This window comes from Brachyhypopomus gauderio, chromosome 14 (assembly GCF_052324685.1).
Source record: "Brachyhypopomus gauderio isolate BG-103 chromosome 14, BGAUD_0.2, whole genome shotgun sequence".
NCBI lineage: Eukaryota > Metazoa > Chordata > Actinopteri > Gymnotiformes > Hypopomidae > Brachyhypopomus > Brachyhypopomus gauderio.
The window spans coordinates 13,230,473-13,258,339 of NC_135224.1; the positions used below are offsets into that span (position 1 = coordinate 13,230,473).

The window sequence follows — 27,867 nt, forward strand, 5'->3', positions numbered from 1 at the left end:
AGGTGTCTTCATGTTCACTGGTAGTTGAATTCGACTATAACACATAATCGTGGTCATTGTGATTTTTCTTTGAATACTTGTGAGAAGCTTGTGCCAACCTGCCTCTTATGCATTCTTTAGCGAAGGTGTGTGTCTCAACGACCAGACCTTGCGTCAGACTGCTGAGACACAAGGTGTGTGTGTGTGTGTGTGGGGGGGGGATTTCTCAGAGTTTTAGGGCTTGTGGCTGTTTTGTTGAGTCATGTCCTCACGGTCACATGGAGACACGGCTGAGGGAGGAGGCCAGATGAAGTGTGTGTATGTGTGTGGTGATCCGGTGATCTGGGTGTCGGTGAGATCCTGTCATGGTTTTAAGTGACCGGCGTGCGTGTGAACGTGTCGGTCGGAAAAGAGGGAGTGTGCGATCGCGAGAGGAGACAAGGTAAAAAGAGCGATGTTGCTACTGGAGACAAGAAGGCAGCGGCGTCGTCCAATCACGGTCTTTCCTTCTGAGTGGCCCCGCCCTCTTCTTCCCCTCACTCTTTTCCCTCGCGCCGCACGCATGCCTCGCGCTCACAGTAAGTTTTCCGCCACGGTACAACGGCGTCCTCGTGCTCGCGGGCGTGCGGCAGTAATCGAAGGTAAGCGCGTGAGTTCTCCCGCGCCGCCGGTCACATTTACCCTGTTTGTGCGGCAAACTGGATCCACCCCTCCTGTCATTGTCACTCATCTCGGGACGAACACGTTTCCGTTCGCCCGTGTGCCGTTCGCGCTTTTGTCTGTGGGCGTTCAGGTTTGTCCGGGTTCGTGTCTCCCGTCTGCGGTTTGCTCGAGACCGGGCCGCTCCCGGTCCGGGCCGCTCGTGCTTATGTGACGGTGGATGTTCGGAGTTCACAGTTTGCCGCTAAAACGCAACATCCCTTCCTGTTTTACAAAATGTTTCCTGTCCAAATTAAAGTGAGTTTTGTTGAACTATGTGGGTGGAGAGTTCGCTGGCGGGTCCGGTGGTCCTTCGACTAGGGGGCTTGGGGTGTTTGCGCTGTCCTCCGTCCCCGCGCGCACCCGGTCCAGAGCTCATTATGGGATGTACCCTCACACCGTCACGGACACCTCCGGCTCTTGTTGCCCACGAGCTCTCGGTAATACTAATTCTGTGGTGCACGCTTGTAGAAAGATTAACGTACACGTTAACGTATTTAACCAGTTTAAACTCCTTTAACTAGTTTTACAACTTTTGTTTAGGTCTGTGTTTAAGTCGGAGGTGTGTGCGTGTGCGCGCGCGCGCGCGCGTGCGTATGCTCGTGCCTGCCTGATAACGTTCTTTCCACCACAATCCACTCAAGAGTGCAAGTAACTGAACGAACCAGAGAGGCAGAAGATGACAATTATGTAAAATGAGATTTTCATCTTGGCCTTTTGACATGAGTGTTTTTATTTAATATATATTTTGGTTTTCTGTTTGTGTCTGATTTTCAGAGGATTTGAGGGATGTCTTTTTTCCAACATTTAATCTGAAGATATTTTTTTCATATCAAAGTGAATCAATTTGCCTGTGTTCACATCCCCCGAGACAAGCTTCATACCAAATGAAGTGAATCGGTTTGTCCATCTTCCCTCCTGATAAAGATGCTTTGTTCATGAGGACATAATTAGGAATTAGGACACTAATAAAGTCTGTTTGGTGATTAACAAAGAGATGCTGGTGGTCATCACATAGGTTTGTTGTACTGCTCTTCTGAGCCTTGAGAAAGGAGACTTTGTACCACTTCAGTGTTCTGCCAGGCTGCCTGTTTTGGAGGAACCAAAGTAGGAAGCCAAAGATAAATAGCTGGAGGGAGGAGGAAGTTCCCGAAGACCGATGTGCACCACACAGGCCCTGCAGTGTGTGCCGTGCTGGCGAAAGCATGTCTGCCATAAGCGTATGCCGGTACTACATTGCACTCGTCAAACTTCATGTGAGTGTTTTTGAAATTGATCGTGATTAAGCCCTTTTGAGTTTGCGAAGGATCAGCTATCAGCAGAACCACAGTCAGTGTGGCTCTGGGACGGCCGTACGACGCACCATGAATGCTTTACTGCCATATATGGGGCTTGATGCTGTAAACACAATTTCTTTCACTTTCTAACAGTTGAAGCCATCACTGTGAGAGGTTTCTGAGGTTAAAAGGTAACTAGATCACCCATAGTCTGTCAGGCCTATCGTATGTAGACGTGCATTAAGATGGTGTCTCGCACTGTCTGTCTGACCAATCGGCTGGGATCTCGGCAGCATGGTCGTGGGCTGTCTGCACATGCACCTGTGCCATTTCAGGTGCTGTAACTTAATGCAACCAGGCAGATAATTTATCATTTGGGGGTGTGTGTGTGTGTGTGTGTGTGTGTGTGTGTGTGTGTGTGTGTGTGTGTGTGTGTGTGTGTGTGTGTGTGTGTGTGTGTGTGTGTGTGTGTGTGTGAGAGACAATAGACAGCAATGTGGATTTTGCGATGACTGAATTTTAGTTTTGCCCTCTGTTGGTGTTTTTACGAACACTTGGTTTGGTTAAAACTCAGCTTTCACAGCTTTTTTTTCATAGACAAGAATGCTGACACATTTCAGACTTCTGGTTGGACAGATTTAATGCAATATAACCTCATATATTTATTTACAGCTGTTAAGTGTCATAGGATCCTTTTGCCTGTCATCATTTCGATCCGTCATGGGATGACTAGTCTTTGTACCAGAGCTTTCACCTTTTTGACCTTGATGAGAGGAAGTCTCTCCAGACAGCTCTGCTGTTGGCTCTAGCAGGGGCACACAGTCCAGCATATTGAACGAGACGTGTGCAGACTGCAGCACAGCGAGGCACCTTTCACAGTGGTGCTCCTTTCTCCGGAGCCCTTGAGCACATTGTGCGTCTCTGACTAATGAGATGTGGGGACTCTAGCAGTGCTTAAGAACTTGTCCCTTTTTTGCCTTTTCGGTGGGAAAATGAAGAGGTGGTGGTGTTGAAGAGCTTCGCTCTCATCTCAGGTTGAGAATAATGGAGTCATGAGGACATGTGTTTGACTTTGTCTAATCTGATGGTCTGAGTGGGTTCCTCCCCAAAGCTGTAATTATGTAATCGGTTTCGAGTAGTAAACGAGACCTTGATGCTGCTCGCAGAGCCGTCCGAGCCTGTAGTGTGTGCATTTCGTCTTTGAGGAGCTCCGTTTTCAGAAGCCTCAGACCCTCCTCTCTCTTTAATCTCCTTCAGGTTATGCTGCCCGTAAGCTGCCAGTTGAGTCTGAGTGAAAAAGAGAAAGGCTAACACCCCAGTGCTCACGGTCGTCCCCGCACACACCAGCACACGCCCAGCTGAGGGATGAGTCACCCTCAGGACTCCAGAGACGCCGCTGCCGGCCCGACTGGACCCTTGGTGAGTATGCGGTTGGGGGGGATTGGGATGGGGTTAGATCCCCGCTGCTGCCTGCTCATTTCAGCTGAGCATTACCGTGTTATACATGACCACATATGAATAGTACGGTAGTCATATAGCAGCGTGTGGAGGGTTGTTGGGCTCCAGGTGCAGCCATTTATCAGGATGATATTTAATTACTTCCCGTATTGTCAGGGATCATTTGGAGCTTGTTTGATCATAAGTTCCTCCTTGGAAAGGAGATAAATGATACTGTTTATAGACCTGTAGAAGGATACTGCAAAGGTGTGGTGATGAAGTACCACACGTACACATGAGACATCGGATTTCAATCCCTAAAATAATCGGATGAAATATTTGCAACTGGGTTAAGGGTTAAACCTATCCCAGGGTGTTGACAACTGGGTTAGGGGTTAAACCTAATCCAGGGCTTTGACGACTGGATTAAGGATTAATCCTAACTCTGGGTTTTCACAACTGGAATAAGGGTTAATCCTAATTCAGGGTTTTGACATCTGATACTGCCATACCACCTCTGCTCTCATAATGGTGAACTCTTTTAATAAATATTTTGTTCCATTTTATGTCCGGCACAATTTCTCTCTGAATGCAGCTGTACCCTCTGCCTCCTTGTGGGGGTGCCGTGAGCACTTCAGGTGTAGCAGGTCCAACCTGTCTGTCCCTTTGGCACTGAGCTGTGATGGGCGGAGCTTGGGCCTATCTAGCGTTGTGACTGATGCATGGTGGTACAGCATTCCAACACGGCTTTGCGTCAAACCAGCTTTGATTTAAGAAGGTTACTAGGTGCGCAACCTGGAGGTCAGTCATGGTGGTGGGGGTGTTGCGTTGGAGCGAGGGAATGCCAGCATTGTGACGCTGTGTGCTGCCACTGGCCTTCATGCCATAATGTCGAGTGGGCAGCTGTGGTTGGGTTTGGGTTTAAGGTCTTGAGAAAGTTGACTTGTGATTAAATTTGGCCTGTGTTGTTCATGTAGAGGCACAATGACTGGATTAATGATGTTCAAGTGCAGGGCAGTTCTGTATTGACTACTCACCTGCCCACTCTAATGGCACATTTCCACACGAGCCTGCTTGGCGCGGTACGGTTCGATTCGCGACGGTTTGTGAGTGTTTCCATTTGTACCAGGTACACGTTTGCCGATACCTTCAGGTACTTTTTTCGTACCTACTCGCTCGAGGTTCTAACCGTTCCAAAGCAGAAAACTTCTGTGACGTGGAGGGAACAGCATGTCACTGATTGGCCAGGGAGTGTCGTCACAGGTTGCGACAGGAGAGCGACTCCTCCGCTATCGACTCCTCCGTGGTGTTGTGGTCGCATACAAATGATGTCACGACACTACAACCCGCTCGCCAACAGCGACTCCACCCACATTGTGGTGGTCCACCATTGTAATGGAAATTCGACCCGTATCGAACCGTACCACGCCAAGCAGGCCCGTGTGGAAATGCGCCATAACACCACCCCCACCAAAGGCTCGTCTGGTGACAGTGGCTGATGCATAGCGCGCTCTCTGACATCTCCAACATCGTTGGCGGCCATCATTTCTGCTTAGTGTGAATCGACTTTCATCAGTGAACAGCACTGAGGCCCCTGGTCCCATGTCCAGTGTAAATGCTGACGATGAAACCTATGCGTGGTGGTGTGGTCAGGTTCCCTTGCAGGTCGTCTAGCACGCAGACCATTCTGATGTAAATGGTTTTCAATGGTGTGACAGGACACTTCAGTGCCTCTCGCCTCCCTTAAATGTGACTGGAGTTGTGTGGCATTCATCATCCGGTTCCACAGGGCTCTGTTCACAAGGAAGCGATGTCAATGTGAGATGTGTCCAAAGGAGACACTTCTGTGCCTTTCTGAGCCTCTTTCGTTCTCTTTGTATCTCTGTTGCAACCTGCTGGTGACACTCTAAACTCTGTGGCCACTTCCCTCTGAGAACATCCTGTTTGAAGCCTCGCAATGGCGAGGTACTCTTGATCAATTTTTAGGTGTTGTCTTGGTCTCATGATGTCAAAATGTGAACATGGTTCTAATTGAACCATAACATTTGTTTGTCGATTCATGGATCAAACGCATGTTGTGAATTTTGCATCATGTGTGACCAGTCTGAGGAAGACGACCATGGTTCACTCATCACGTCATGGCTGGGTGGGTGGAGTTCTTAACTGTAGCAGCTCTGACCAGCACACAGAGTGTGGTGGATTTCTCAGAAGATCGGTGGCCATGAGGTTAAGAGCAGCGAGGAGCAGGGGATGGGTCTCTAGGCTGAGGTCTCAGTCAGGTCCTCTAGCTGGGTCTGCTCTTTCATAGGGGTGTTGTGCACTGTATTAAAATAGTGTATAGATGAAGCAGCGAACCAACAGTTTTACAGTGGGGGACAAAGTGATGTAGGGTTAGGTTCGGGTTAGGTTCGGGTTATGTTAGCATAACCCTAATACATGATTCCTGTACGTGATGACAGGGGTGTCACCTTTTTGGAACAGTTGCTGTTTGGAAGGCCAACCTAGACCAGATTTTCCAGTGAGTTATTAATTATGTTTCAGTTCAGGATGAAGCTTGATTTTGTGTGTGTGTGTGTGTGTGTGTGTGTGTGTGTGTGTGTGTGCTAGGGTGACCATATCTTTATTTGGGAAAACCAGGACACCTTGGAGCGGGGGAGGGGGCGGTGCAGCATATATAATGTGGCATGCACTCACTTAACATAGGCCCATGTAATCCTACAATAACATGATATTTAAAGTTGGTTTATTAAAAATGCTTTTCAGTAAAAGTCAACAACAAAAACTCCAATAACAAATGATAGTCCAACGAAAGTAATTTACAAACCAGGACATTTTGCTCGCTTAAAAAAAAAAACCCTGGGACGTCCAGGACAGGACGTGAAATAGGGACGTGCACCGGGACATACAACGTTTGGTCACCCTAGTGTGTGCCGAGCTGAAACTTTAGCACTAAGCGTTAGCTTGTTGAAAATAGCGAAGCAAAATTATCGGATTTTTCACAGTGTACATCTCTGTCGGACCATAAGAGGACACACGTCTTTATAACTCTGTACATAGTTTTAAGTTAATTTTAATGGGATCAAAAGTCATTCATATGCGTATTAGGAAACTTGATTCGTGAAAGTTCGTTTCACGTTCGCGTTCACGTTTCAAGGTCCAAAAAGGACAAGAAATTTCTAACTTTACTGATGTTTCTAAGCTGAAAAAAGCAAGTTTGAAGAAGCTTCTTGATGTGTAACAAGAAACTTAGATGGGAGTCGAAGGTCACACCAAGATTTTTCACAAAGGGCTTTGCCTTTAAATCAACTCAATCAAGAGATGACTGCACCTTTTTGCACATTTCCTCAGAACCCACAATTAGAACCTTTGTCTTCATCATTTAGTTTAAGAAAATTGAGACATCCACATTTTTATAGCCGTCAGACAGTTGGTAAGATCAGCCAACCTACCAGTGTCCTGTGATTTGACAGACAGATATATCTGTGTGACATCGGCATAGAAATGAAAAGAAACATTAAAACTTTGAATAAGATCAACCAAAGGCAGCATAAATAAAGAAAATAAAAGTGGACCCAGGATTTACCCTTGAGGCACACTACTGGTAAGAGCTGCAGGGGCAAACATCCTGTCACCCACAAACACCACAAATGACCCATTTGATAAATAAGAATAAAACCATTTTTGTGCTGTCCCAGAAATTCCAGCCCATTCATTTAACCTTTCCAGTAAAATACCATGATCAATGACAGTGATATCTCACCTAAGTTAGCGTGCATTAATACAGTGATATCTCACCTAAGTTAGCGTGCATTAAAAGGTCATTTAAGACTCTCAAGAGAGCGGTCTTAGTACTATGTTTTTACTATATATATATATATATATATATATATATATATATATATATATATGTATGTGTGTATGTGTGTGTGTTATAATATTTGTACTGTATAAAACTGGGTCTCGACTTAATGACTATGTGAAAATGTGGGTCCCAGGCTGAGACCGGTTGAGAACCCCTGAACTAAAGAGCTCTTATATCGATATTTGTATCGGTATTGGCAGTAATATATCAGTATTGGATCAGAACTGAAAAACACTGGATCGGCCCATCACTAATATTACTTGTTACTGAGAAAAGTGGTAAGATTAGAGTAACCCGTTACTAAGTAATATGTTACTGACATCACTGCTGAACACTGCATCACAGGAGAAGTGAAGTACACTCGTGGTGTTTTGCTGGGATGTAAAGAGAGAATAAAGAATGTCGGTTATTCTGAGTTCTTATTTGCTTCTCTCCTTGAACAGTGTTCATATAGTTGAAACCAGAGGTTTACATACACCATATAAAAAGACACATGTGCATTTTTTTTCCTCACTGTCTCACATGACATCAGAATAAACTCTTCCTGTTTTAGGTCAGTTACGATTACTAAAATAATTTTATTCTATGCTATTTGCAAACTGCCAGAATAATAAGAGGGAGATTTTTTAAAAGCAATTTTTATTACTTTTCTTCAAAGGCAAAAGTTTAGATACATTTCATTAGTCTTTGGCCAAACGACTCTTAGACCAAACGTAACGATGGTCATTATGGCCAAACAATTCAAGTTTCGTTTCGTCAGACCACAGGACAGACAAAAGGTGCTTTTGCAAACATTAATCTGGCTTTTTATGTTTCTTTTGGAGTAATGGCTTCTTCCTGGCAGGGTGGCCTCGCAGCCTATGTCTATACAGTACTCGTTTCACTGTGGATAATGACACACTACCAGTTTCAGCCAGCATCTTCACAAGGTCTTTTGCTTTTGTTCTTGGGTTGATGTGCACATTTCGGACCAAAGCACGTTCATCTCTGGGACACAGAACCAGTTTCCTTTCTGAGCGGTATGATGGCTGGACATTCCCATCTTGTTTGTACTTTCGTATTATTGTTTGTACAGATGAACGAGGCACCTTCAGGCATCTGGGAATTGTACCCAAGGATGAACCAGACTTGTTCAAGTCCACTATTCTCTTCCTGATATCTTGGGTGATTTCTTTCGACTTTCCCATTATGTTACACAAAGAATGTGTGTTTCAGGTGTGCCTTAAAATACATCCACATCTCCACTTAACTCAGATGTTGTCAATAAACCTATCAGTAGCTTCCAAAGACATGACATCATATGGGCTGTCCCAAATTGTTTAAAGGCATAGTAATCTTAGTGTATTTAAATTTTGACTTTGAAGAAAGTAATAAAAATTGCCTTAGGAATTCTGTCATTATTCTGGCAATTAGCATATAGAAATAATTTTAGTAATCTTATTTGACCTAAAACAGGAAGAATTTATTCTGATTTCATGTGAGACAGTGACGAAAAAAATGCACGTGTCTTTTTATATAGTGTATGTAAACTTAGGGTTTCAACTGTATATACTAGCATTGATGAACCACAATCCTTTGAATTTCAAGTCACACACTCTAATGTGAAATTGTATCAAAAGTATTTTACACACTTCCTTTTAAAACATATTCAAACAGCTAGCACTAATAATCTTTATTTGTATAGCACCTTTTATACATGCATGCAACTCAAAGTGCAGAATAAATTTTAAAAGCATTGAAAAAATTTAAGAAAAAGAAACAAACATAATAAAATAATGTGATAAAATGGCAAATTATTAAAATGGACAAAATAATGTAAAAAAGTAAATAAGATAAACTATTAAAATAATTAGAACAAACATAGAATGTAATTAAGTAAAATAATGTGATAGTTATCAACTCATTTACCATTTGAGTTTCTTAACTAAAAGCAGATCTAAACAGGAAGGTTTTGAGACTCTTCTTGAAGCTGTGCAGGGATGAAATGCCTCTGAGCTCTTCAGGAAGAGAGTTCCAGAGCTTTGGGCCATAGTGGCTAAAAGTACCCTTGCCAATCTTTAATCGGCTTTTAAGAATCACCAGTAGATTACTGTTTGAAGACCTGGGAGACCTGACTGGAACATATCATCATTTCCAGAGTTGTATAGTAACGAAGTAGAACTACTTCGCTACTGTACTTAAGTACTAAAATGCTGTATCTGTACTTTACTGGAGTATTACTTTTTTCTCCTACTTCCACTTTTACTTCACTACATATTTTCCATATCAGTTTAATACTTTTACTCAGATATATTTTTTACGTGCTGTATAGTTACTCGTTACAATTTTATACATGTTAGCTGGCGCTGTCACCGGGTCAAGCGATCAGGCTGTCTTATGAAAACTGCGCATGCTCCGGTCGCGTCTCGTTAACTCTGCTGCTGCCTTCACTGAACACTTGAGCTTCGTAATCTAGGTTCACTTGACACGCTGTTACTGCGGCAAGGGTCCGCGCGGCAAAAATGACGCAATCGTGGTGGCTCCGCCCATGCGCGTTAACCACGCGCGCAGTCGCGTCGCGAGGTCGTGCACCTCTCGATTTTTGTGCGTGTGAAGTTACAAGGTGGAATTCATGCACTTGTACGGCACTTTGAAGGTCCATTTTCAGTATTTTCCAGCACCTTCAGCTTCATTTACATATTTATACAAATACACATATATTCGAAATTATTCCAAATAATTCACTTTTTATCTCATTAAAAGAGATGGTACCGTGTTTGGTAACAGCAGAAGAGCGCAGTAAGCACTAGTTAGGTTAGATATCTTAGCTAACTAACCTAATTATGTTCATGGCGTGCTGCAGAATTCACTTAACATTAGCTGGCAATAAAGGCGACGTGCTGACTAATCATGTGCCCATTTTATAGTGTAGTGTTTTTATAGGGTAAGGGCATTTATTGGGGGTAAACGCAGGGCAGTAAGCTCACCCTTAGAATCCGACGGACTGAACTCTGAACTCGCTGTAGATGGGAAATGGAGCTCTTGGGGAGAGCAGATAAAATTACAATAATCTAGCCTTGATGTGATAAATGCATGGACAAGTTTTTCACTATCAGCAGGAGAGAGCATATCTCGGACCTTAATGATGTTTCGAAGGTGAAAATAAGCTGTCCTGCATGTAGTCATGATGTGAGATTTAAAGCTCAGCTCATTATCAAAAGTGACACCCAAGTTCTTAACATATTGTTTGACCTTCAGATTTATTTGATTTAAATAAGTCTGAACATCATTCCTTTGTGAATCACTATCAAGAACAAGAACCTCTGTTTTCTCTTTATTTAACTGCAAAAAATTATCAGACATCCATGTCTGTATATCACCTATGCAGTCAAACGGTGAGGTAATTGATTTTGGGGCTTTAGGTTCTAGAGAAATGTAAAGTTGAGTGTCATCTGCATACTGATAACGAATACCATGTTTGTTAATGATATGGGGTAACAGAAGTATATAGGGTGAACAGTAAAGGTCCAAGAATTGATCCTTGGTGGACGCCACAAGTTATTTTTTGATGTGTGGAGGAAGTTGGATGAGGGAGAGAGGGAGAGGGGGGAGACATTTGCATGTTTTTCTCTTCAGACAGAATAACGCTTTGACTCTCTAGTCAGTGTGTTGCATGCTGTCCTGTACTGGCTCTAAATGTCAGTGGCTCTAAATGTCAGCTCTAAATGCTTACAGCCCTGACCCTAACGCCTGACCTCTAACCCATTCCTTATCCTTTTTTATCGATTTTAGCCGGCTGTAGTGCCCCCTCTGGCTCGGCACCGTGGTGATGATGAAGATGATGGGGATCTGAGTAAGACTCTGGGAGTACAGCGTTTCCAGCAGATCTTGTCACCTTCTCCGTGTGTCCTCGCTGAGCAGCACCGAGTCTTTAACGAAGAGGACTTTGAGTGTAAGACCCACGGGCCTCCGTCATCTCTCCTCTGCTGTGATGCAAGCTGGTGGAGTGGGCGGGGTCTATCACGTTGCTGGGGGGAGTGGGTGGGGCCTATTGTGTGTTGTGGGCGGGGTGCATCATACCTCACTGAGTAGAATAATAGGGTTCTATCCAGGGCATTACTTTACTGCCAGTACCAGAGAAGACAGTTTCATGTATGCAAGATATGGTTAAGGAATCGTTTAATCTCCTACAAACTGTGTGTTCACTCAGATATATACTGCTGATCTGATTTGTCCTGATCTTCTAATGGCCCCGCCCTCTCACAGCCCCGCCCTCTCACGGTCTGCTCTTGCACAAATGTAGTGCTTATACTCTACGTTTCAATATTTCGATATATTAACAGAGAAGCAGTGTTGTCATATTAAACTCCACATGTACCATCAGCTACCAATACCAATAACATGTTCAGAATATGTGGCCGTGTTTGACCATCACATGGTGTTTGGTACCCACATCCACACCTGCTGGGCCTGTTACTAGTTTGTAGCTGAAGCTTGTTTTGTGTCTATATGCCATAATTGTGGTACCATAATTTAACATTGTTGGTCAGTGTTATTGATTATTGGAATTAGTTTTTAGCTCTTTAAAATCAGTGATGCATTTTTCACATCATACGACCTAAATCAGCATCTAGCTGTATGAGTGCTGGACATGGACAGTTTCCTTAAAGTAGGAGAGTGTGGGGCTTCTGTCCAGGGTGTGGGGCTTCTGTTCAGTGTGTGTTTGCTGTTTGACAGACCACCGCCAATCATCCCTGCACATCCACCACCCCCTGTCCAAGCACCTCCCCTCAGAGAGCCGGCGGAGGGCGAGTGGGAGGAGGAGGAAGGTCTCCGGCCGCAATGGCAGCGGCGTTCCCACCGTGGAGGAGGACGAGGAGGAGGACGAGGGGACCAGCAGCCATCCGGACGGGGAAGGCGTGGCCACACCTACACCCGACATGGAGGAAGAGCAGGTGACCCGTGTTCCCCACACACACCGCACGTGTCGCGCGCCGGCTGACGCCGTCGATGACGTGCTTGTGGTCCGTAGGTGTTCGTGCACGTTGAAGAGTGCGCTCTGTCCCCCGGGTCCCCGCTCCACTCGCTGGACCCGCACGCTGTTCCTCACACAGCACTGCAAACACGCTGCAAAAGCAGCAGCAGCCTAGACGACGGCACCGCAGCCCAGTGAGTACGCCTGCAGGCATGCGCAGACGCACGCAGACGCACGCGTACAAAGACACTCCGCTAAATAGCACAACACTACCTGTTGGTACTGACCTCTGTTTCTGCCATCTCCATAGCGATGGGGTCAGCGCCAGGCGGGCGTCTGTGCCATGTGCCTTCCCCCCGGGCCGTTGCTACGACCTGCAGGAGCGCCGATGCACTGGAGACCTGACCGGACCGGACCTGGGTCTGCAGCACCAGACCGCCACTGATGAGAGCGAGGCCCAGACACTGGCCTCCGCAGACCTGGATGGCATTAAGAGTGAGGGGGCGTGTGTGTGTGCGTGCGCGTGCGTGCGCGTGTGTGTGCGTGCGCGTGTGTGGGTGTGCGTGTACAGTTGACGCGCTCTGTGCTGTGCTGTGCTGTCAGTCACGCCACAGACACGGCTTTCTATTAATGTGTTCTGACGCTAAACATTTATCATCTGGGTGCTGCCTAGCGCCCAGCGGTTCATGTTGCTGCCAGGTGTGTTTGTGTGTTTATGAAGGGCTGGTTTCATGTGCAGAATAAATCAAGTTTGCAGTCTGTGGCACTGCTTCAGGAATGTGGGCCTTTTGTAAACATTCAGCCCCGCCCACAACAACTGCACAAACATCGGTCACAGTTTTCTATTGTTTTTGCTGGGGTGTGTATGAGACGCTGAATAAGAGATAAATAGCTGTGTGTGCAGCACCCTACAGCAGGACAGATGTGTTTCCATTAGACACTAGAGAGGCTAGCAGCTTCGTCGAGGGAAAGCCGAGGAAAAATCTGATGACACTGTAGCCACTGGATCTGGTAAATGAAAGTTGAGCTGTGGCATCATCGTGTGGACCCACACCTCTCGTCTTCTTCTCCCAGGTCACCGGTTTGAAGACGTCCCTGGGGTGCGGCGCCACCTGGTGAGGAAGAGCAGTAAGGGTCAGGTGGTTCACGTCAGCAAGGACCACAAGGAACCCAGCGGACGGAGCCGAAAACTGGACAGAACCCCTCACGAGGTCTGCTACTCCCTGTCCCTCACACCTGCAGACATGCATGACATGTGTAGTGTTTTATAGGGGTGTGTCAAAGGTAGGACATCCTCATCTGTGCGTGGTAGTGAAGGTTGTGTTACAAGCAGAGCGTGTGTTTGAGGCTAAGAGGAGGGAGAAGGCAGAGGCTACTGCCGGGGTGGGCGTGGCAGAGGTGCTGTTGGGGTGGGGCTATCTGGGCGTGGCTTAAGGGCTGTTGGGGAGGGCGTGGCTGAGGGGCTCACTCAGGCTCTTCTTTGTCAGAGGAGCTCGTGGCCCTGCGTTGGGAACCCCAGCAGGGCTCGGGTGGCCCGCCAGCTTAAGGTAGGTCTCCTTGGAGTGTCCCAGCAGGCCAGAGTGTAGACCTGCACGTGTTTACTCTACATGCTTCTAACCTCGAACTTTGAGTGTGTGTGTGTGTGTGTGTGAAACTGGGCATGTTTTTTTGTGCACTATTAGTGCTTTGGTGTGTTTTTGGAACACTGACTGGACACTCCAATAATTCCAGCATGTCAACATAACATGCATAATATTCCTGTCATTTGTGCCTAATGGGTGTGAGGTTGTCGAACTAACGTTCTGCGGTGCATTGTTGACTAGGTTTAAGGAGCTTTGGTTGGGCTAAACTATCTCTGAAGCTTCCACATGCATGGATGTGGATCATATCTGGTTGGAGTGGTGTGTCCAGCCTTTCTGTAGTATATTCATGTGGAATTTGGAACATTTGATTACTGTTTTTAATCCTTCATGATCTGATCTGTATCCTGTACCTTTGGTGCTGTGCTGTGACGCGTGGATCATATAGGTGATGGTTGTAGATTTTGGCAGTGTGTGGACATGTGTGCTGGTTTGGGCGCAGGTGTTTGTGGAGTTGAACGAGTTGGTGATGGACAAGCACCAGGAGATGCAGTGGAGAGAGACGGCGCGCTGGATCAAGTTTGAGGAGGACGTAGAGGAGGAGACGGATCAGTGGGGCAAACCCCACGTGGCCTCGCTGTCCTTCCGTAGTCTACTGGAGCTACGCAGGACCATCTCTCACGGTACACACACACACACACACACACACACACACACACACACACACACACACACACACACACACACACATACATACATACATACACATATATACATACATATATATATTCTCACACACACACACCCTCAATCAGCTTGTTTTTGTGACTTTGGATTGAATTGTATCTCATCTGTTCACTTTGAAGTTCAGTTGTATTCAGTGTGTGTGTGTGTGTGTGTGTGTGTGTGCGTGCGCGCGTGTGTGTGTGTGTGTGCGTGCGCGTGCGTGCGTGTAGGTGCTGTGCTGTTGGATCTTGACCAGAGGACCCTGCCTGGTATCGCACACCAGGTGGTTGAACAAATGATCATTTCTGACCAGATCAGAGCAGAAGACCGAGCCAACGTGCTCCGAGCACTGCTGCTCAAACACAGGTCCTCTCTCGCGCGCGCACACCTACACACACACCTACACACACACACACCTACACACACACACACACACACACACACACACACACACACACACACCTACACACACACACACACACACACACACACAACACTCCCCTTCCTGTGGCCTGACTGACGTCCTCTCCCCAGTCACCCGAGTGACGGACGGGAACACAGCTCCTTCCACAGGAATGTCTCAGCAGCCAGTCTGGGTTCGCTGATAACCAATCACCATAGCAACCATCACTCCGCCCCTCCGGAACCCACCGCCACGGACCCGCTCATGTCTGGAGCGTCTGAGTCCGACATCCGCGTCGACATTGAGAAGCACGAGGTACTGCTCTGGAGCGTGTGTGTGCGTGTGTGCGTGCGTGCGTGCGCGTGTGTGTGTGAGAGCGTGTGTGTGAGAGCGTGTGTGTGTGTGTGTGTGTGTGTGTGAGAGAGCGTGTAACCACACCCCTGTGTTCCTGCAGAAGGAGGGTCCCTCAGTGCTGGGCTTGCACAAATCCAAATCTAAGCATGAACTCAAACTTCTGGAGAAGATTCCAGAGAACGCAGAGGCCACCGTCGTGCTTGTGGGTGCGTGTGTGCTGCAGAACGTGCCACTTATGGCAACGGTGATGATGATGATGATGATTGATGAATGTCTGAACATCCACAGGCAGAGTGGACTTCCTGGACCAGCCCTCCATGGCGTTCGTGCGTCTGCAGGAAGCGGTTCTTCTGGAGTCTGTGCTGGAGGTGCCCATACCGGTCCGCTTTCTCTTCGTCCTCCTGGGCCCACCCATCGCCAACATAGACTACCACCAGATTGGCCGGTCCATTTCCACGCTCATGTCTGATAAGGTACGAGTAGAGAACCCAACAATTCAGTTTGATGGTAGTAGTGACACTGGAGCCTGGGGGGTGAGAACCGGCTTTGAGCAGCACGTCTTCAGTACAGCTGAACCTGTTCGCCTAATGCCCGGTTCACACTACACGATTTTAGGCTGGTTTTTCAGTCGGATCAGTCGCCGACTGATCGCCGATAGAAACTGTGGTCGGAGGCAAATCGGCGATCACTCGTCGCTTGCTCAGTCGTGTAGTGTGAACTGCTGAAAGACGCTCACCGCGCAGTCGCTGACTGGTCGCGGACTCGTCGCAGACGACCGGCAGATATCTAGCATGTTTAATATCTAGCCCAGTCGGCGACTGAGAGTCGCCGCACCGCGGCACCGGTGAAGATATCTCTGAAGAATGTAAAAAACTTTCAAGAATACTTTCAAAACAGTAACCCAGCAAACACACAAAATCCTCACCTTTCTTACAACTTTACTACAACACTGTGTTTAAGTTATTGTGACAGCACTTGAGAAATAGTGCGATTGATTATATTTATGTTCACTTGGGACTATGGAGTGTTTAAACGGTAAAAAAAATAATAATAACGAAAATGTGGAGTACATGTACATTGTTTTTTTTTTTTTCTTCTACGTGGTGTTGCTGGTTCTCGCGAGAGTTTCGTTTCGTATTCTCGCGTTTTTGGACGGCAGCCAGATGAGTCGGCGATTCCCCAGTCGTGTAATTCGTGAGCCCGCGTCGCCGATCAGTCATGTAGTGTGAAAGCCACAACAACTGAAAGACTCGCGATTACAGCACAACCAGTTGTGTAGTGCGAACGGCACAAAAACCTGACGACTGAAAAGTCGTGTAGTGTGAACCAGGCTTAAAGCGTTGTAGTGTTCCCATCCAGTAGGCTCTCTACTCTTAACAATGTTGCACTGCTTCTGGGGAACGTGGCCCACATCACTAGTAGCACTCCAAACCAAACAGGCATGTTGGGACGTGAGTGTCGTGAGTGACACGGCTGCTTTCTGCTCGAGTTTAGAACCCTTTGTTTGTTTGGATGAGGCTGCGTTTTGGGGCGTAGCCCGTCTGATTCACCGCAGGGACGTTTGGCACATCTGATACGCCGCAGGGGCGTTTGGCACATCTGATACGCCGCAGGGGCGTTTGGCGCGTCTGATGCGCCGCAGGGGCGTTTGGCGCGTCTGATGCGCCGCAGGGGCGTTTGGCGCGTCTGATGCGCCGCAGGGGCGTTTGGCGCGTCTGATGCGCCGCAGGGGCGTTTGGCGCGTCTAATCTAGCCCTGTCTTCTAGCACTTCCATGAGGCGGCCTACCTGGCGGACGAGCGGCAGGACCTGCTGACGGCCATCAACAGCTTCCTGGACTGCAGCGTGGTGCTGCCGCCGTCGGAGGTGGGCGGCGAGGAGCTGCTGCACTCCGTGGCACGATTCCAGAGGGACCTGCTGCGTAAGAGACACGAGCAGGACGTCCGGCTGCAGGCCAAGGAACCCAAGAGCCCCGAGGACGCGGGTATGGGACCAAGACGCCCAGCCACACTCACCTAAGGGTTTCGTATAAAGAAAGTATAAAGGGTTTCAGACCTCAACATCCAACTGACTGGTGCTAGTGAGTGAGGGTGTTAAGGGATGGAGTATAAATTGCTGTTAAAGTTTTTTAGGTTTGAGCAAACTATAAATCCACTGATTACAATTTCATTTTGATCCAATTGTGTAGTTTTCGACCCCCAACCCAAGAAACACAAACACTTTTAAAGTTTTAGTTTTGCTTTTAATACTAAGTGAATTGGTCTAGTTTTTTTTTTTTTTTTTTTATAACACTAACTGCAGTGCAGTTTGGCCTGCTTGACTGTTACAGCAGTATTGGGTTAACTCATTTGTACTCTGCATTGCTGTAATGAGCCCATAGTCATCAGTCATTCTGACACCTCTGCTCAGCTCTTTTGCCCCCATTGAAACCCCGCGATGACCCCCTCCGGAGGACCGGCCGTCCTTTTGGCGGGGTGATCCGTGATGCTCGGAACCGCTACCCCAAGTACCTCAGCGACTTCAAGGACGCTCTCAACCCCCAGTGCATGGCTGCCGTCATCTTCATCTACTTCGCAGCCCTCTCTCCTGCCATCACCTTCGGAGGACTGCTGGGTGAGTTGAGGCCCTTTGTCACTGTGAGATGGTGAGTTTTTGATGACCTTTGGTGGTTCTCTGCTTTGATATTGCGTTTGTGGTGGTTCTCTTGTGCAGGTGAAAAGACAGAGGGGTTGATGGGGGTTTCGGAGCTGATCATTGCCACTGCTGTTCAGGGGATTCTGTTCTGTTTGCTGGGGGCGCAGCCTCTTTTGGTGGTTGGCTTCTCCGGACCACTGCTGGTGTTTGAAGAGGCGTTCTTTTCTGTGAGTATCTTGTGCATTATATCTACATGTATAAAAACCCACAAGTGAATTTCAATAAAATTCCTTAACTAATCTAGAACTATTTTCTTATGTTGTGGAAGTTTTGTAAGTCCTACGACATGGAGTACCTGACCGGCCGCGTGTGGATCGGGTTTTGGCTGGTCGTGATCGTGGTGCTCATGGTGGCTTTCGAGGGCAGCTTCCTGGTCCGCTTCGTGTCTCTCTTCACCCAGGAGATCTTCTCCTTCCTCATCTCTCTCATCTTCATCTATGAGACCTTCTCAAAGCTTGGCAAGGTTCGAAGTGTGTCCTCTTGGTCTGATGTTCTAACTCTTGAGTGTTGTGGATGTTTGACCTGCCCTCTCGCCCCCTCTCGCAGATCTTCAAGGACCACCCTCTCAGGCCCTGCAACATCTCGGAGGAAAACGCCACGTACAGCGGACCGGCGGAACCTCCAGCCAAAGTGCTCAACCAGCCCAACACCGCGCTGCTCTCCCTCGTGCTAATGTCGGGAACGTTCTTCATCGCCTTCTACCTGCGCAAGTTCAAGAACAGCGCCTTCTTCCCGGGCAGAGTAAGTGTATAAAGCTCCAGCCCCGACCCAAAAGCTCCTCCGCTCCTCAGAACCAGACTGGGTCGCGTGGTGACTCTCTCCTATCCATTAGCTCCGCAGGGTAATAGGAGATTTCGGAGTTCCCATTGCAATCTTCATCATGGTCTTGGTGGACTTCAGTATAGAAGATACTTTCACACAGGTAAGTGCTGTATAAAAACCTGTTCTATAGCACCATCCTTTCAGCATGAGGCAGAGCCGTAGTGGAAGGCAGTTAGATGGCAGCTCTGATTCATCAGCTCTTATTTTATTTCAGTTCAGATATTGTCTCACTGTGCTTTACTTGAATTCTGTGAGACAAGTTACTCTGACACTGATCTCTTTGTTGATGAAATTCAAATTGGTTAAATAAATTATATGGTCATGGTTGATGTGCTTTCACCTGCGATGGCCTGGTCCCTCGTCATTGGTGTCTGCGTTGGCTGAAGTGTGTGGTCCTCCTCTCGTCTGCAGAAGTTGAGCGTGCCTGACGGCTTTAATGTGACGAGCCCAGAGAAGCGTGGCTGGGTGATCCCTCCGCTGGGCTCGGACGGCCGGTTCCCTGTGTGGATGATGGTGGGCAGTGTCCTACCTGCCCTGCTCGTCTTCATCCTCATCTTCATGGAGACACAGATTACTACGTGAGCCAACAGTCTCTCCTCACAGGACCAACGCTTTAATTAAGAGTTCATAATCTCTCTCTCTGTCTCTCTTCCTCCCCCTCTCTCAAATTCAAATTACTTTATTGGCATGAATTGTAATTAACTGCTGAAAAGCATTGAACAGAAAAAAAGTAACAAAGAAAAAAAAAAGGTTGTGAAGGACAAGAAAATAAATGAATATTTATAGTTTAATACATAATAATAATAGTAATAATAATCTTTATTTGTATGGCACCTTTCATACATACATGCAACTCAAAAGTGTATGGAGCCAAAATAGGTCCTAAAGTTTTGAGAATCAAAAAACAGAATCCATAACCAATAAATGATTTTTTGTAATCTAATTACAAAATTAATTAATATTGAGAGTTAAAAAAACGCCCACCCATCCCATTCTACACATCCTGCAACAAACCCTGCTACGTCAGCGAAAGCGCGCCAATCTCACCCTGTTTTAAATCGTTAATTATCGTTAAAAATAGCTGATATGAGAAAACATAAACACACATCTTACCTGTGTTTGCCGGTCGGACATTTTCCAAACAAGGTGAGATTGGCATGCTTTCGCTGACGTAGCAGGGTGTGTCGCAGGGTGTGTAAAATGGGATGGGTGGGCGGGGTTTAACTCCATCAGCCAATGACTGTGTCGATCCCGCCCACCTGTCCAATCGGGTCCAAAAGTCAAAAGCGAGAAACTTCTGGAGGCGAGAGTGAGACTGAGAGAAGGGCGAGCGAGAAAAGGCGCAACAAAAAAGGATTCTTCAAGAATATTAAACTCAAAATAGACAATTTAAAACATTAATATTCTGTTTACAAACCGGCTTTTTAAACTCTCAATATTAACGACCGGCATTTTGTAATTCTCAATTACAAAACATCATTTATTGGTTATGGATTCTGTTTTTTGATTCTCAAAACTTTAGGACATATTTTGATGCCATAAAAGTGCTTTACAGAATAAATAAAAAGAAACAATAAAAGGAATCAAAGATAAGACAAAGAAATTAAAGATAAAAAGGAAACAAACATAATAAAATAATGACAAATTATAAAATAATAATGTAAATCAATCAATCAATCAATCAATCAAAGTTTATTTGTATAGCGCTTTTCACAACACATGTTGTCACAAAGCGCCTTACAGGATTTAAAAGGTTAACAATACTACGGGTCCAGAACCCTAATGAGCAAGCCAAGGGCGACAGTGGCGAGGAAAAACTCCCTAAGATAGTGGGGAATAGGAAGAAACCTCGGGAGAACCAAGACTCAAAAGGGAACCCATCCTCCATTGGGCGGCCCGTTAACACACAGATTACACAAAATACAGACAAATACACAAGTCACACACAAATCACACAATCAGACTAAGTAAAGGTAAAAATGAAAGTTCTGGGTTATGATATTGTCACTGTAAATGTCTGTTGATGAACGCCAGGCTTTCATTCCGTGTCGGAGCAGCGATGCTGGTATTGTAGGCTCCGACTGCAATGTTACTCTCCAGGTGAACCTCGGAGAAAAGATACGAGATGTAGTAAATATGTAACAGATTAATCAAAGGCCAAACTAAACAGATGAGTCTTTAATCGAGTTTTAAACATTGAGACTGTGTCTGAGTCCCGAATAGAGGCAGGAAGATTATTCCACAATTGTGGAGCTTTAAAAGAAAAGGCTCTTCCACCTGCTGTGATCTTTTTGATCCTAGGAACAGTTAATAACCCTGCGTCCTGCGAGCGAAGTGAACGCGCTGGGTTATATTGTTCAATAAGTTCACTAAGATAGTCTGGAGCTAAGCCATGCAGCGTTTTATATGTTAATAAAAGTATTTTATAGTCAATACGGAATCTAATTGGCAGCCAGTGTAATGACGATAGTACGGGACTAATGTGATCAAACTTTTTAGTTTTTGTTAAAACTCGTGCTGCTGCGTTCTGAACCAGCTGGAGTTTGTTTATTGATTTACCAGAACATCCAGCTAGGAGACTGTTGCAATAATCTAAACGAGAGGATATGAATGCATGGATTAGTTTTTCTGCATCACTAATATTTAATATGTTTCTAATTTTGGCAATGTTGCGCAAGTGAAAGAACGCTACCCTAGTTATATTATTAATATGTGTATCGAACGAGAGATCTGGGTCTATTGTGACGCCCAAGTTCTTTACCTCTGCGCTGGGGGTTATAGTAAAAGAATGTAGATTCAATGCTGCATTATGTATCTTGTCTCTCGCAGCCCTAGACCCAACTATTATCAATTCTGTTTTATCGGCATTTAGTGCTAGAAAGTTACATGCCATCCAATGTTTTATCTCTTCTACACATTTCTCAATCTTACTGTTTGCGCCTAAATCATCGAGTTTTGCCGATAAATATAGCTGAGTGTCGTCTGCGTAGGAATGGAAACTGATGTCATGCTTATGCATAATTTCGCCTAAGGGTAACATGTACAGTGTGAATAGAAGTGGTCCTAGGACTGTCCCTTGTGGGACACTATATTTAACCTGCACAGATTTAGAGGTTTTATTATTAACACTTACACATTGGAAGCGGTCAGTTAAATATGATCTAAACCAGGAGAGTGCGACTCCTTTAATACCTACTGTGTTTTCTAGTCTATCCAGCAAAATGTTGTGGTCTACAGTATCAAAAGCTGCACTAAGATCCAACAGTATAAGGAACGAGACGAGCCCATTATCGGCCGATATTAGTAGATCATTCACTACCCTGAGTAAAGCTGTTTCAGTGCTGTGGTTTGGTCTAAATCCTGATTGGAACTTTTCATGGATACTATTTGATTGGAGATAGTGGTTTAACTGATTGGAAACTGCTTTTTCTAAAATTTTAGAGATAAATGGGAGATTAGAAATGGGTCTATAGTTGGCTAAAATCTGCGGATCGAGATTCTGTTTTTTAATCAAGGGTCTAATTACGGCGCATTTTAATTGTTTGGGCATGTAACCTAGGTTAAGGGAGGAGTTAATCATATTAAGTAAGGGCCCTGCAGTGGCTGGGAGTAGGTCTTTAAATAGACGGGTTGGAACTGGGTCAAATATACATGATGTAGGCTTAGACGAATTAATCAATGTTGTGAGCTCTTTTTGCGATATAGGATTGAAGATATTTAGCTCAGTAATATTTTTGGATGCATAGTTACTAATAGCTGAACTACTGGGGTTGGATTGGAGGTTAGGCTGCGATGTATTATGACTCTGTAGTCGGATATTATCTATTTTATTATTGAAAAAGTTTAAAAATTCATCGCTAGTGTGTGTAAGTACTGTGTTAGAACTAGTGTCGTTGATATTTCTTGTTAGTTTAGATACCGTCGCGAAGAGAAATCTAGGGTTATTCTTGTTGTTTTCTATTAGTGTCGAATAGTATGCGGCTCTAGCTTTTATTAGGGCATGTTTATATTTGACTAAATAATGTAATTAATATTAAAATAACAAAATGTAACTAAATAAAATGATGTAAATAAGATAATAATCTGGAAAACTATTAAAATAATTAGAACAGAGTTAGTTTTTTAACTAAAAGCAGATCTAAACAGGAAGGTTTTGAGACTCTTCTTGAAGCCATGCAGGGATGAAATGCCTCTGAGCTCTTCAGGAAGAGAGTTCCACAGCTTTGGGCCATAGTGGCTAAAAGCACCCTTGCCAATCTTTAATTGGCTTTTAAGAATCACCAGTAGATTACTGTTTGAAGACCTGAGAGACCTGACTGGAACATATCTAATCATCATTTCACTGAGGTAAAGAGGAGCAAGACCATGAAGACATTTAAAAAAACATCACTAGAACCTTAAAATCTATTCTAAAGCTGACAGGTAACCAGTGCAGTGAGTGGAGTGCAGGTGTAATAGGATCTCTCTTTCTCCTGTGGGTCAGAACCCTTGCAGCAGCATTCTGAACTTGCTGTAGGTGGGAAATAGAGCTCTTTGGAAGAGCAGATAGCCTTGATATGATAAATGCATGGACAAGTTTTTCACTGTCAGCAGGAGAGAGCATATCTCGGACCTTAGCAATGTTTCGAAGGTGAAACTAAGCTGTCTTGCATGTAGTCATGATGTGTGATTTGAAGCTGAGCTCATTATCAAAGGTGATACCCAGGTTCTTAGCACATAGTTTGGCATTCAGGTTCATTTGATTTAAATAAGTCTGGGCATGATTTCTTTGTGAAAAACCTCTGTCTTTATTTAATTGCAGAAAATTGTCAGACATCCATGTCTGTATATCACCTATGCAGTCAAACAGTGAGAAAATAGATTTTAGGGCTTTAGGTTATAGAGAAATGTAAAGTTGAGTGTCATCTGCATATTGGTGATAACTAATACCATGTTTGTTAATGATATGTGGTAACGGAAGCATATATAGTTTGAACAGTAACGGACTAAGAATTGATCCTTGGGGGACACCACAAGTTATTTTTTGATGTGTGGAGGAAGAGGTACCTAATGCAACATAGTAATCACGCCCAGTTAGATACGATCTAAACCAGTCTAAGACTAAGCCACTAAGGCCTACCTAGCTCTGTAGTCATTCAAGAAGTATTTCATGATCAACGGTGTCAAAAGTGGTGCTTAAATTTAGCAGAAAAAGGACTGAGAGTTTGCCTGCATCCTTATTCAATCTCGGGTAATTTTCTACCTTAACTAGTGCTGTTTCAGTGCTGTGGAGAACTCTGAAACCAGACTGAAAAGTGTCATTTATCTGATTTACTTTGACCTAATCATTCAACTGGATTTACACAAATTTTTCAATGTTTTTGCTAAGAATGAAAGGTTAGATATAGGTCGATTATTGAGAATTGTGGGGTTAAGATTTCTGTTCTTTAATAGTGGTTTAACCATAGCAGTTTTAAGAATTTTAGGGAATTCTCCCAGTTGCAGAGACTGATTAACAATCGTTAGAACTTCATTAACTAATGAGTTCAGAATCTGCATGTTGGTAAAGGGTCCAGTTCACATGTAGATGATTTTAGTGATGAAAACACATCAAGTGTTACCATGTCAACTTCTTGGAAATAAGACATATTAAAGTTAGGCTGAGTAACTGATGTAAGGGTTGATAGTCTATTAGTGCTTGTTGCTATGTTCTGCCTTATACTAGTAATCTTGTCCCTAAAATGTGATTTTGCAATATTTTTTTTTCAACTGAAACAGTTTCAGGGAAGACACAGGAGGTGAGGTTTACTAGCTGATCTATACTTCTGAACAAGGCAGCTGAGTTATTATTGGATGAATTGATTAAGGTAGAGAAGTAGTTTTTCCTTGCTGATTTCACTTCACTGTTGTAATTCTGCAATGTTGTTTTATAAATATCAAAATGTACTTGCAATTTTGACCTTCGTCAACTAGCATACACCTACTGTAGATTGTGATGACATGAGTAGTCTGTATAATGAAAGTGCTTTATATTGGTTTAGGATACAGTTTGATGTTCTCTCTCTCTCTCTCTCTCTCTCTCTCTCTCTCTCTCTCAGTCTGATTGTGAGTAAGAAGGAGAGGATGTTGGTGAAGGGCTCTGGTTTCCACCTGGATCTGCTGATCATCGTGGCTCTGGGCGGGTTGTCGGCGCTGTTCGGTCTGCCCTGGTTGGCTGCTGCCACCGTGCGCTCAGTAACCCATGCCAACGCCCTCACGGTCATGAGCAAGGCTGTCGCTCCCGGAGACAAACCCCGTATCCAGGAAGTGAAGGAGCAGCGAGTGACTGGACTATTGGTGGCGGTTCTGGTTGGTGAGTTGGCCAGGAGTGCAGGCGACGTGGTGTGTGTGTGTGTGTGTGTGTGTGTGTGTGTGTGTGTGTGTGTCCACCATGTGTGCTCAGTGTCCTGTCCCCTGCAGGACTGTCCATTGTGATCGGTGACGTGTTGAGGCAGATCCCCATCGCCGTGCTGTTCGGGATCTTCCTCTACATGGGTGTGATGTCACTCAATGGCATCCAGCTGACTGAGCGCATGCTCCTCCTGTTGATGCCTCCCAAATACCACCCAGACCACACCTACGTGCGCAAGGTCAGTTGGCCCCGCCCTCCTGCCACAAAGCTCCTCCCACTGTAGACACACCCATGTGCATGCATAACTCCTAATGGTGGCTGATGTATTGAAGTTCAGTATTAAATAGTTGCCTTGACCGTGTGTGTGTGTGTGTGTGTGTGTGTGTGTGTGTGTGTGTGTGTGTGTGTGTGTGTGTGTGTGTGTGTTAGGTGCGCACCCTGCGCATGCACCTGTTCACAGTCCTGCAGCTGGTGTGTCTGGCTGTGCTCTGGGCCGTCATGTCCACCGTCGCCTCTCTCGCATTTCCGTTCTTCCTCATCCTCACCGTACCGCTAAGGATATTCGTCCTGCCAAGGATCTTCACCCAGCGCGAGATGCAGTGTGTGAGTGTATCTCTCTCTCTCTCTCTCTCTCTCTCTCTCTCTCTCTCTCCCCCACACACACAGTGTTTTGAGTGTGTGTGGGCCTCCTCTCCTGGGAGCTACGAGCGCACTACATTCTGTTTACATCCTGTCCTGCTGCTCTCTCACAGCTGTACACGTGTAGACTCTTGGTCTGGTTTCATTAAAAACAAACATCTGTAAGGTGATGTGCTCCACCATCATGGAACCACCACACAGTCTTAGTTCAGGCAAAAACTAGTGAACTGCAGGCCAGTTCTGTGATGGCACCGAGGTTCTTGGAAGCTCCAACTGGAACAGAACCAGTTCCTCATTGGTGCAAAAGGCCTTTTGGAGTACCTTGACTGTGTTCTACTGCCCCAGTTTGGGGTCAGTGAGAGGACAGCAGGATGGTAACCCTGAACCCGGTCTCATCTCCTACGTGACGCGCCCAACAGCCCTCTCTATGTGCTTGTCTTGCCACAGCTGGACGCGGAGGACGCGGAGCCCCCAGTGGACGGGCAGGACGAGTACACGGAAATGCACATGCCTGTATGAGCGCGCTGGGCCACCAGGTTCTCTGCGCTACGCACAGTGGTCCAGCTATTAAGTAGCATTGAGATTAATCATCTCCCTGAACATCAGAGGCGTGGCAGACCTTCTGAACCTCAGCATTTCTCCAAGTCATCTCACCAAAGCCGTGACCACCCATGAAGGTCCTGGTATCAGCCGCACAAGACTCATGCCTAAAAAGTAGTTTTATAGCTTTGTTTTCGATATAAGAGAGTCCTATTTGTTGCTTTTATATTGATGGAAGAAAAATATATATATATATATGTGTGTGTGCGTGTGTGTGAGAGAGAGAGAGCACAATAGATTTGAGTGTCTAATTGTTACAAGTCTTGGATAAATAAGTATTTCCTGTAATAATGTTTTATGGATTAGGTTGAATGTAAATGTGCAGTATGTGTGATTAGCAGAGCTTTGTGTCTGCGTAGTCCATGGAAACACAGAACATTACAGGAATGACCAATGTGCTTTCTGACCGGTCCACACGCTTCTGTTCCTGGTGCTGGTCGAGGTCAAGCTCATCAATCGATACTGGACCACAGCAGCACATCGTATTTAAAACTCTAATTTTCATTTCTAAGCTGTTGACTGCAGCTCATTCTGCTTCTTGACAGCCAGATGTATTAAAGTCCTGGTGACGGTGGACATGCTGCAAAGTCGATTCAGCCAATCACTGAACAGGAGGAAATCCAAACGTGACCATTCACTAGTATCTGTGTACGCCATCTGCGTGGCTGTTGTAGCCTGACGGTTGTTTTTATTTTGTGACCACTGAGCAGGTGGGAGTGACCTGGACTGCCCAAGTGAACATGAAAGAAATGGTGCACATAATTTATTCATTGGATGAGAAGTGTTAATAGTGTTTGTATGAGAGAGTAAGATGGGAATTATATCCAGTCATGGTCAATTGGTTTAAATGATTAAACTGCTTTTAAAGGGGACTGTTGCATATGCCGTTCTGATTGAGGGATTTGTATTCACTGTACAGGATTGCATTTAGTGGTTAAGGTTCACAATATTTCAGCTTTATAAATATTATGTTCACCTCTGAATCAGCTAGACTACATCCCCTTCACAATGGTACAGTGACTCCGTTGACATTTAATGTACCATTGTGTGAATTTCAGTCTCTAGAGTGATGCTAATTCTTGGGGGTGGGTGGGGGGGCATCTATACTAAAGCTGCAACATCTATGCAATTTTCTTTCTGTGCCTCCAATTTTGTACTTTAAAGCCATTTAAACGATGAGTAAATTAGTGTGGCAGGTTTGTGGGAAGATTGAATACAGTGAGTGATCAATCCAGCTATAATATAATTTTTTTTTCTTCTTGACTGGTAATTTTCTGTTGTGGTTATTTGTAATGGACATGTATATCTGCTACTGCTACAAGCCTGTGTTCTGCCCGTTGAACCGCAGGGCCACCGTAGTCACTCCAATGTGCCGAAAGACACTGGAGTTGCTTTTGCCAAATCAGACGATCGCACAAGCGCGAGGCCAAAGTGACCTTGATTTTGCACACGTGCTGCTGGAGACAGTGCAG

The 27,867-nt window shown here is 45.4% G+C and overlaps 1 protein-coding gene across 2 annotated transcripts; it reads left to right on the plus strand.

The window, feature by feature from the left end:
* The first annotated feature begins 487 nt into the window (after window positions 1-487).
* slc4a2a (solute carrier family 4 member 2a) lies at window positions 488-27,267 on the plus strand. 2 transcript variants are annotated; one of them, XM_076973661.1, is made up of 24 exons: window positions 488-620; window positions 3,213-3,374; window positions 11,026-11,185; window positions 11,971-12,188; window positions 12,266-12,402; window positions 12,519-12,703; window positions 13,283-13,419; window positions 13,696-13,755; window positions 14,291-14,471; window positions 14,745-14,880; window positions 15,049-15,232; window positions 15,372-15,477; window positions 15,560-15,744; window positions 17,038-17,254; window positions 17,680-17,883; window positions 17,983-18,131; window positions 18,233-18,427; window positions 18,511-18,705; window positions 18,797-18,886; window positions 19,198-19,364; window positions 24,864-25,117; window positions 25,225-25,394; window positions 25,586-25,759; window positions 26,243-27,267. In XM_076973661.1, the coding sequence occupies exons 2-24, from the start codon at window positions 3,321-3,323 to the stop codon at window positions 26,312-26,314; spliced, it is 3,630 nt and encodes a 1,209-aa protein (XP_076829776.1). In that variant the 5' UTR covers window positions 488-620; window positions 3,213-3,320; the 3' UTR covers window positions 26,315-27,267. The 2 variants fall into 2 exon arrangements, with proteins under 2 accessions (XP_076829776.1, XP_076829775.1); XM_076973660.1 differs by lacking the exon at window positions 13,696-13,755.
* The last annotated feature ends 600 nt before the right edge of the window (window positions 27,268-27,867 follow it).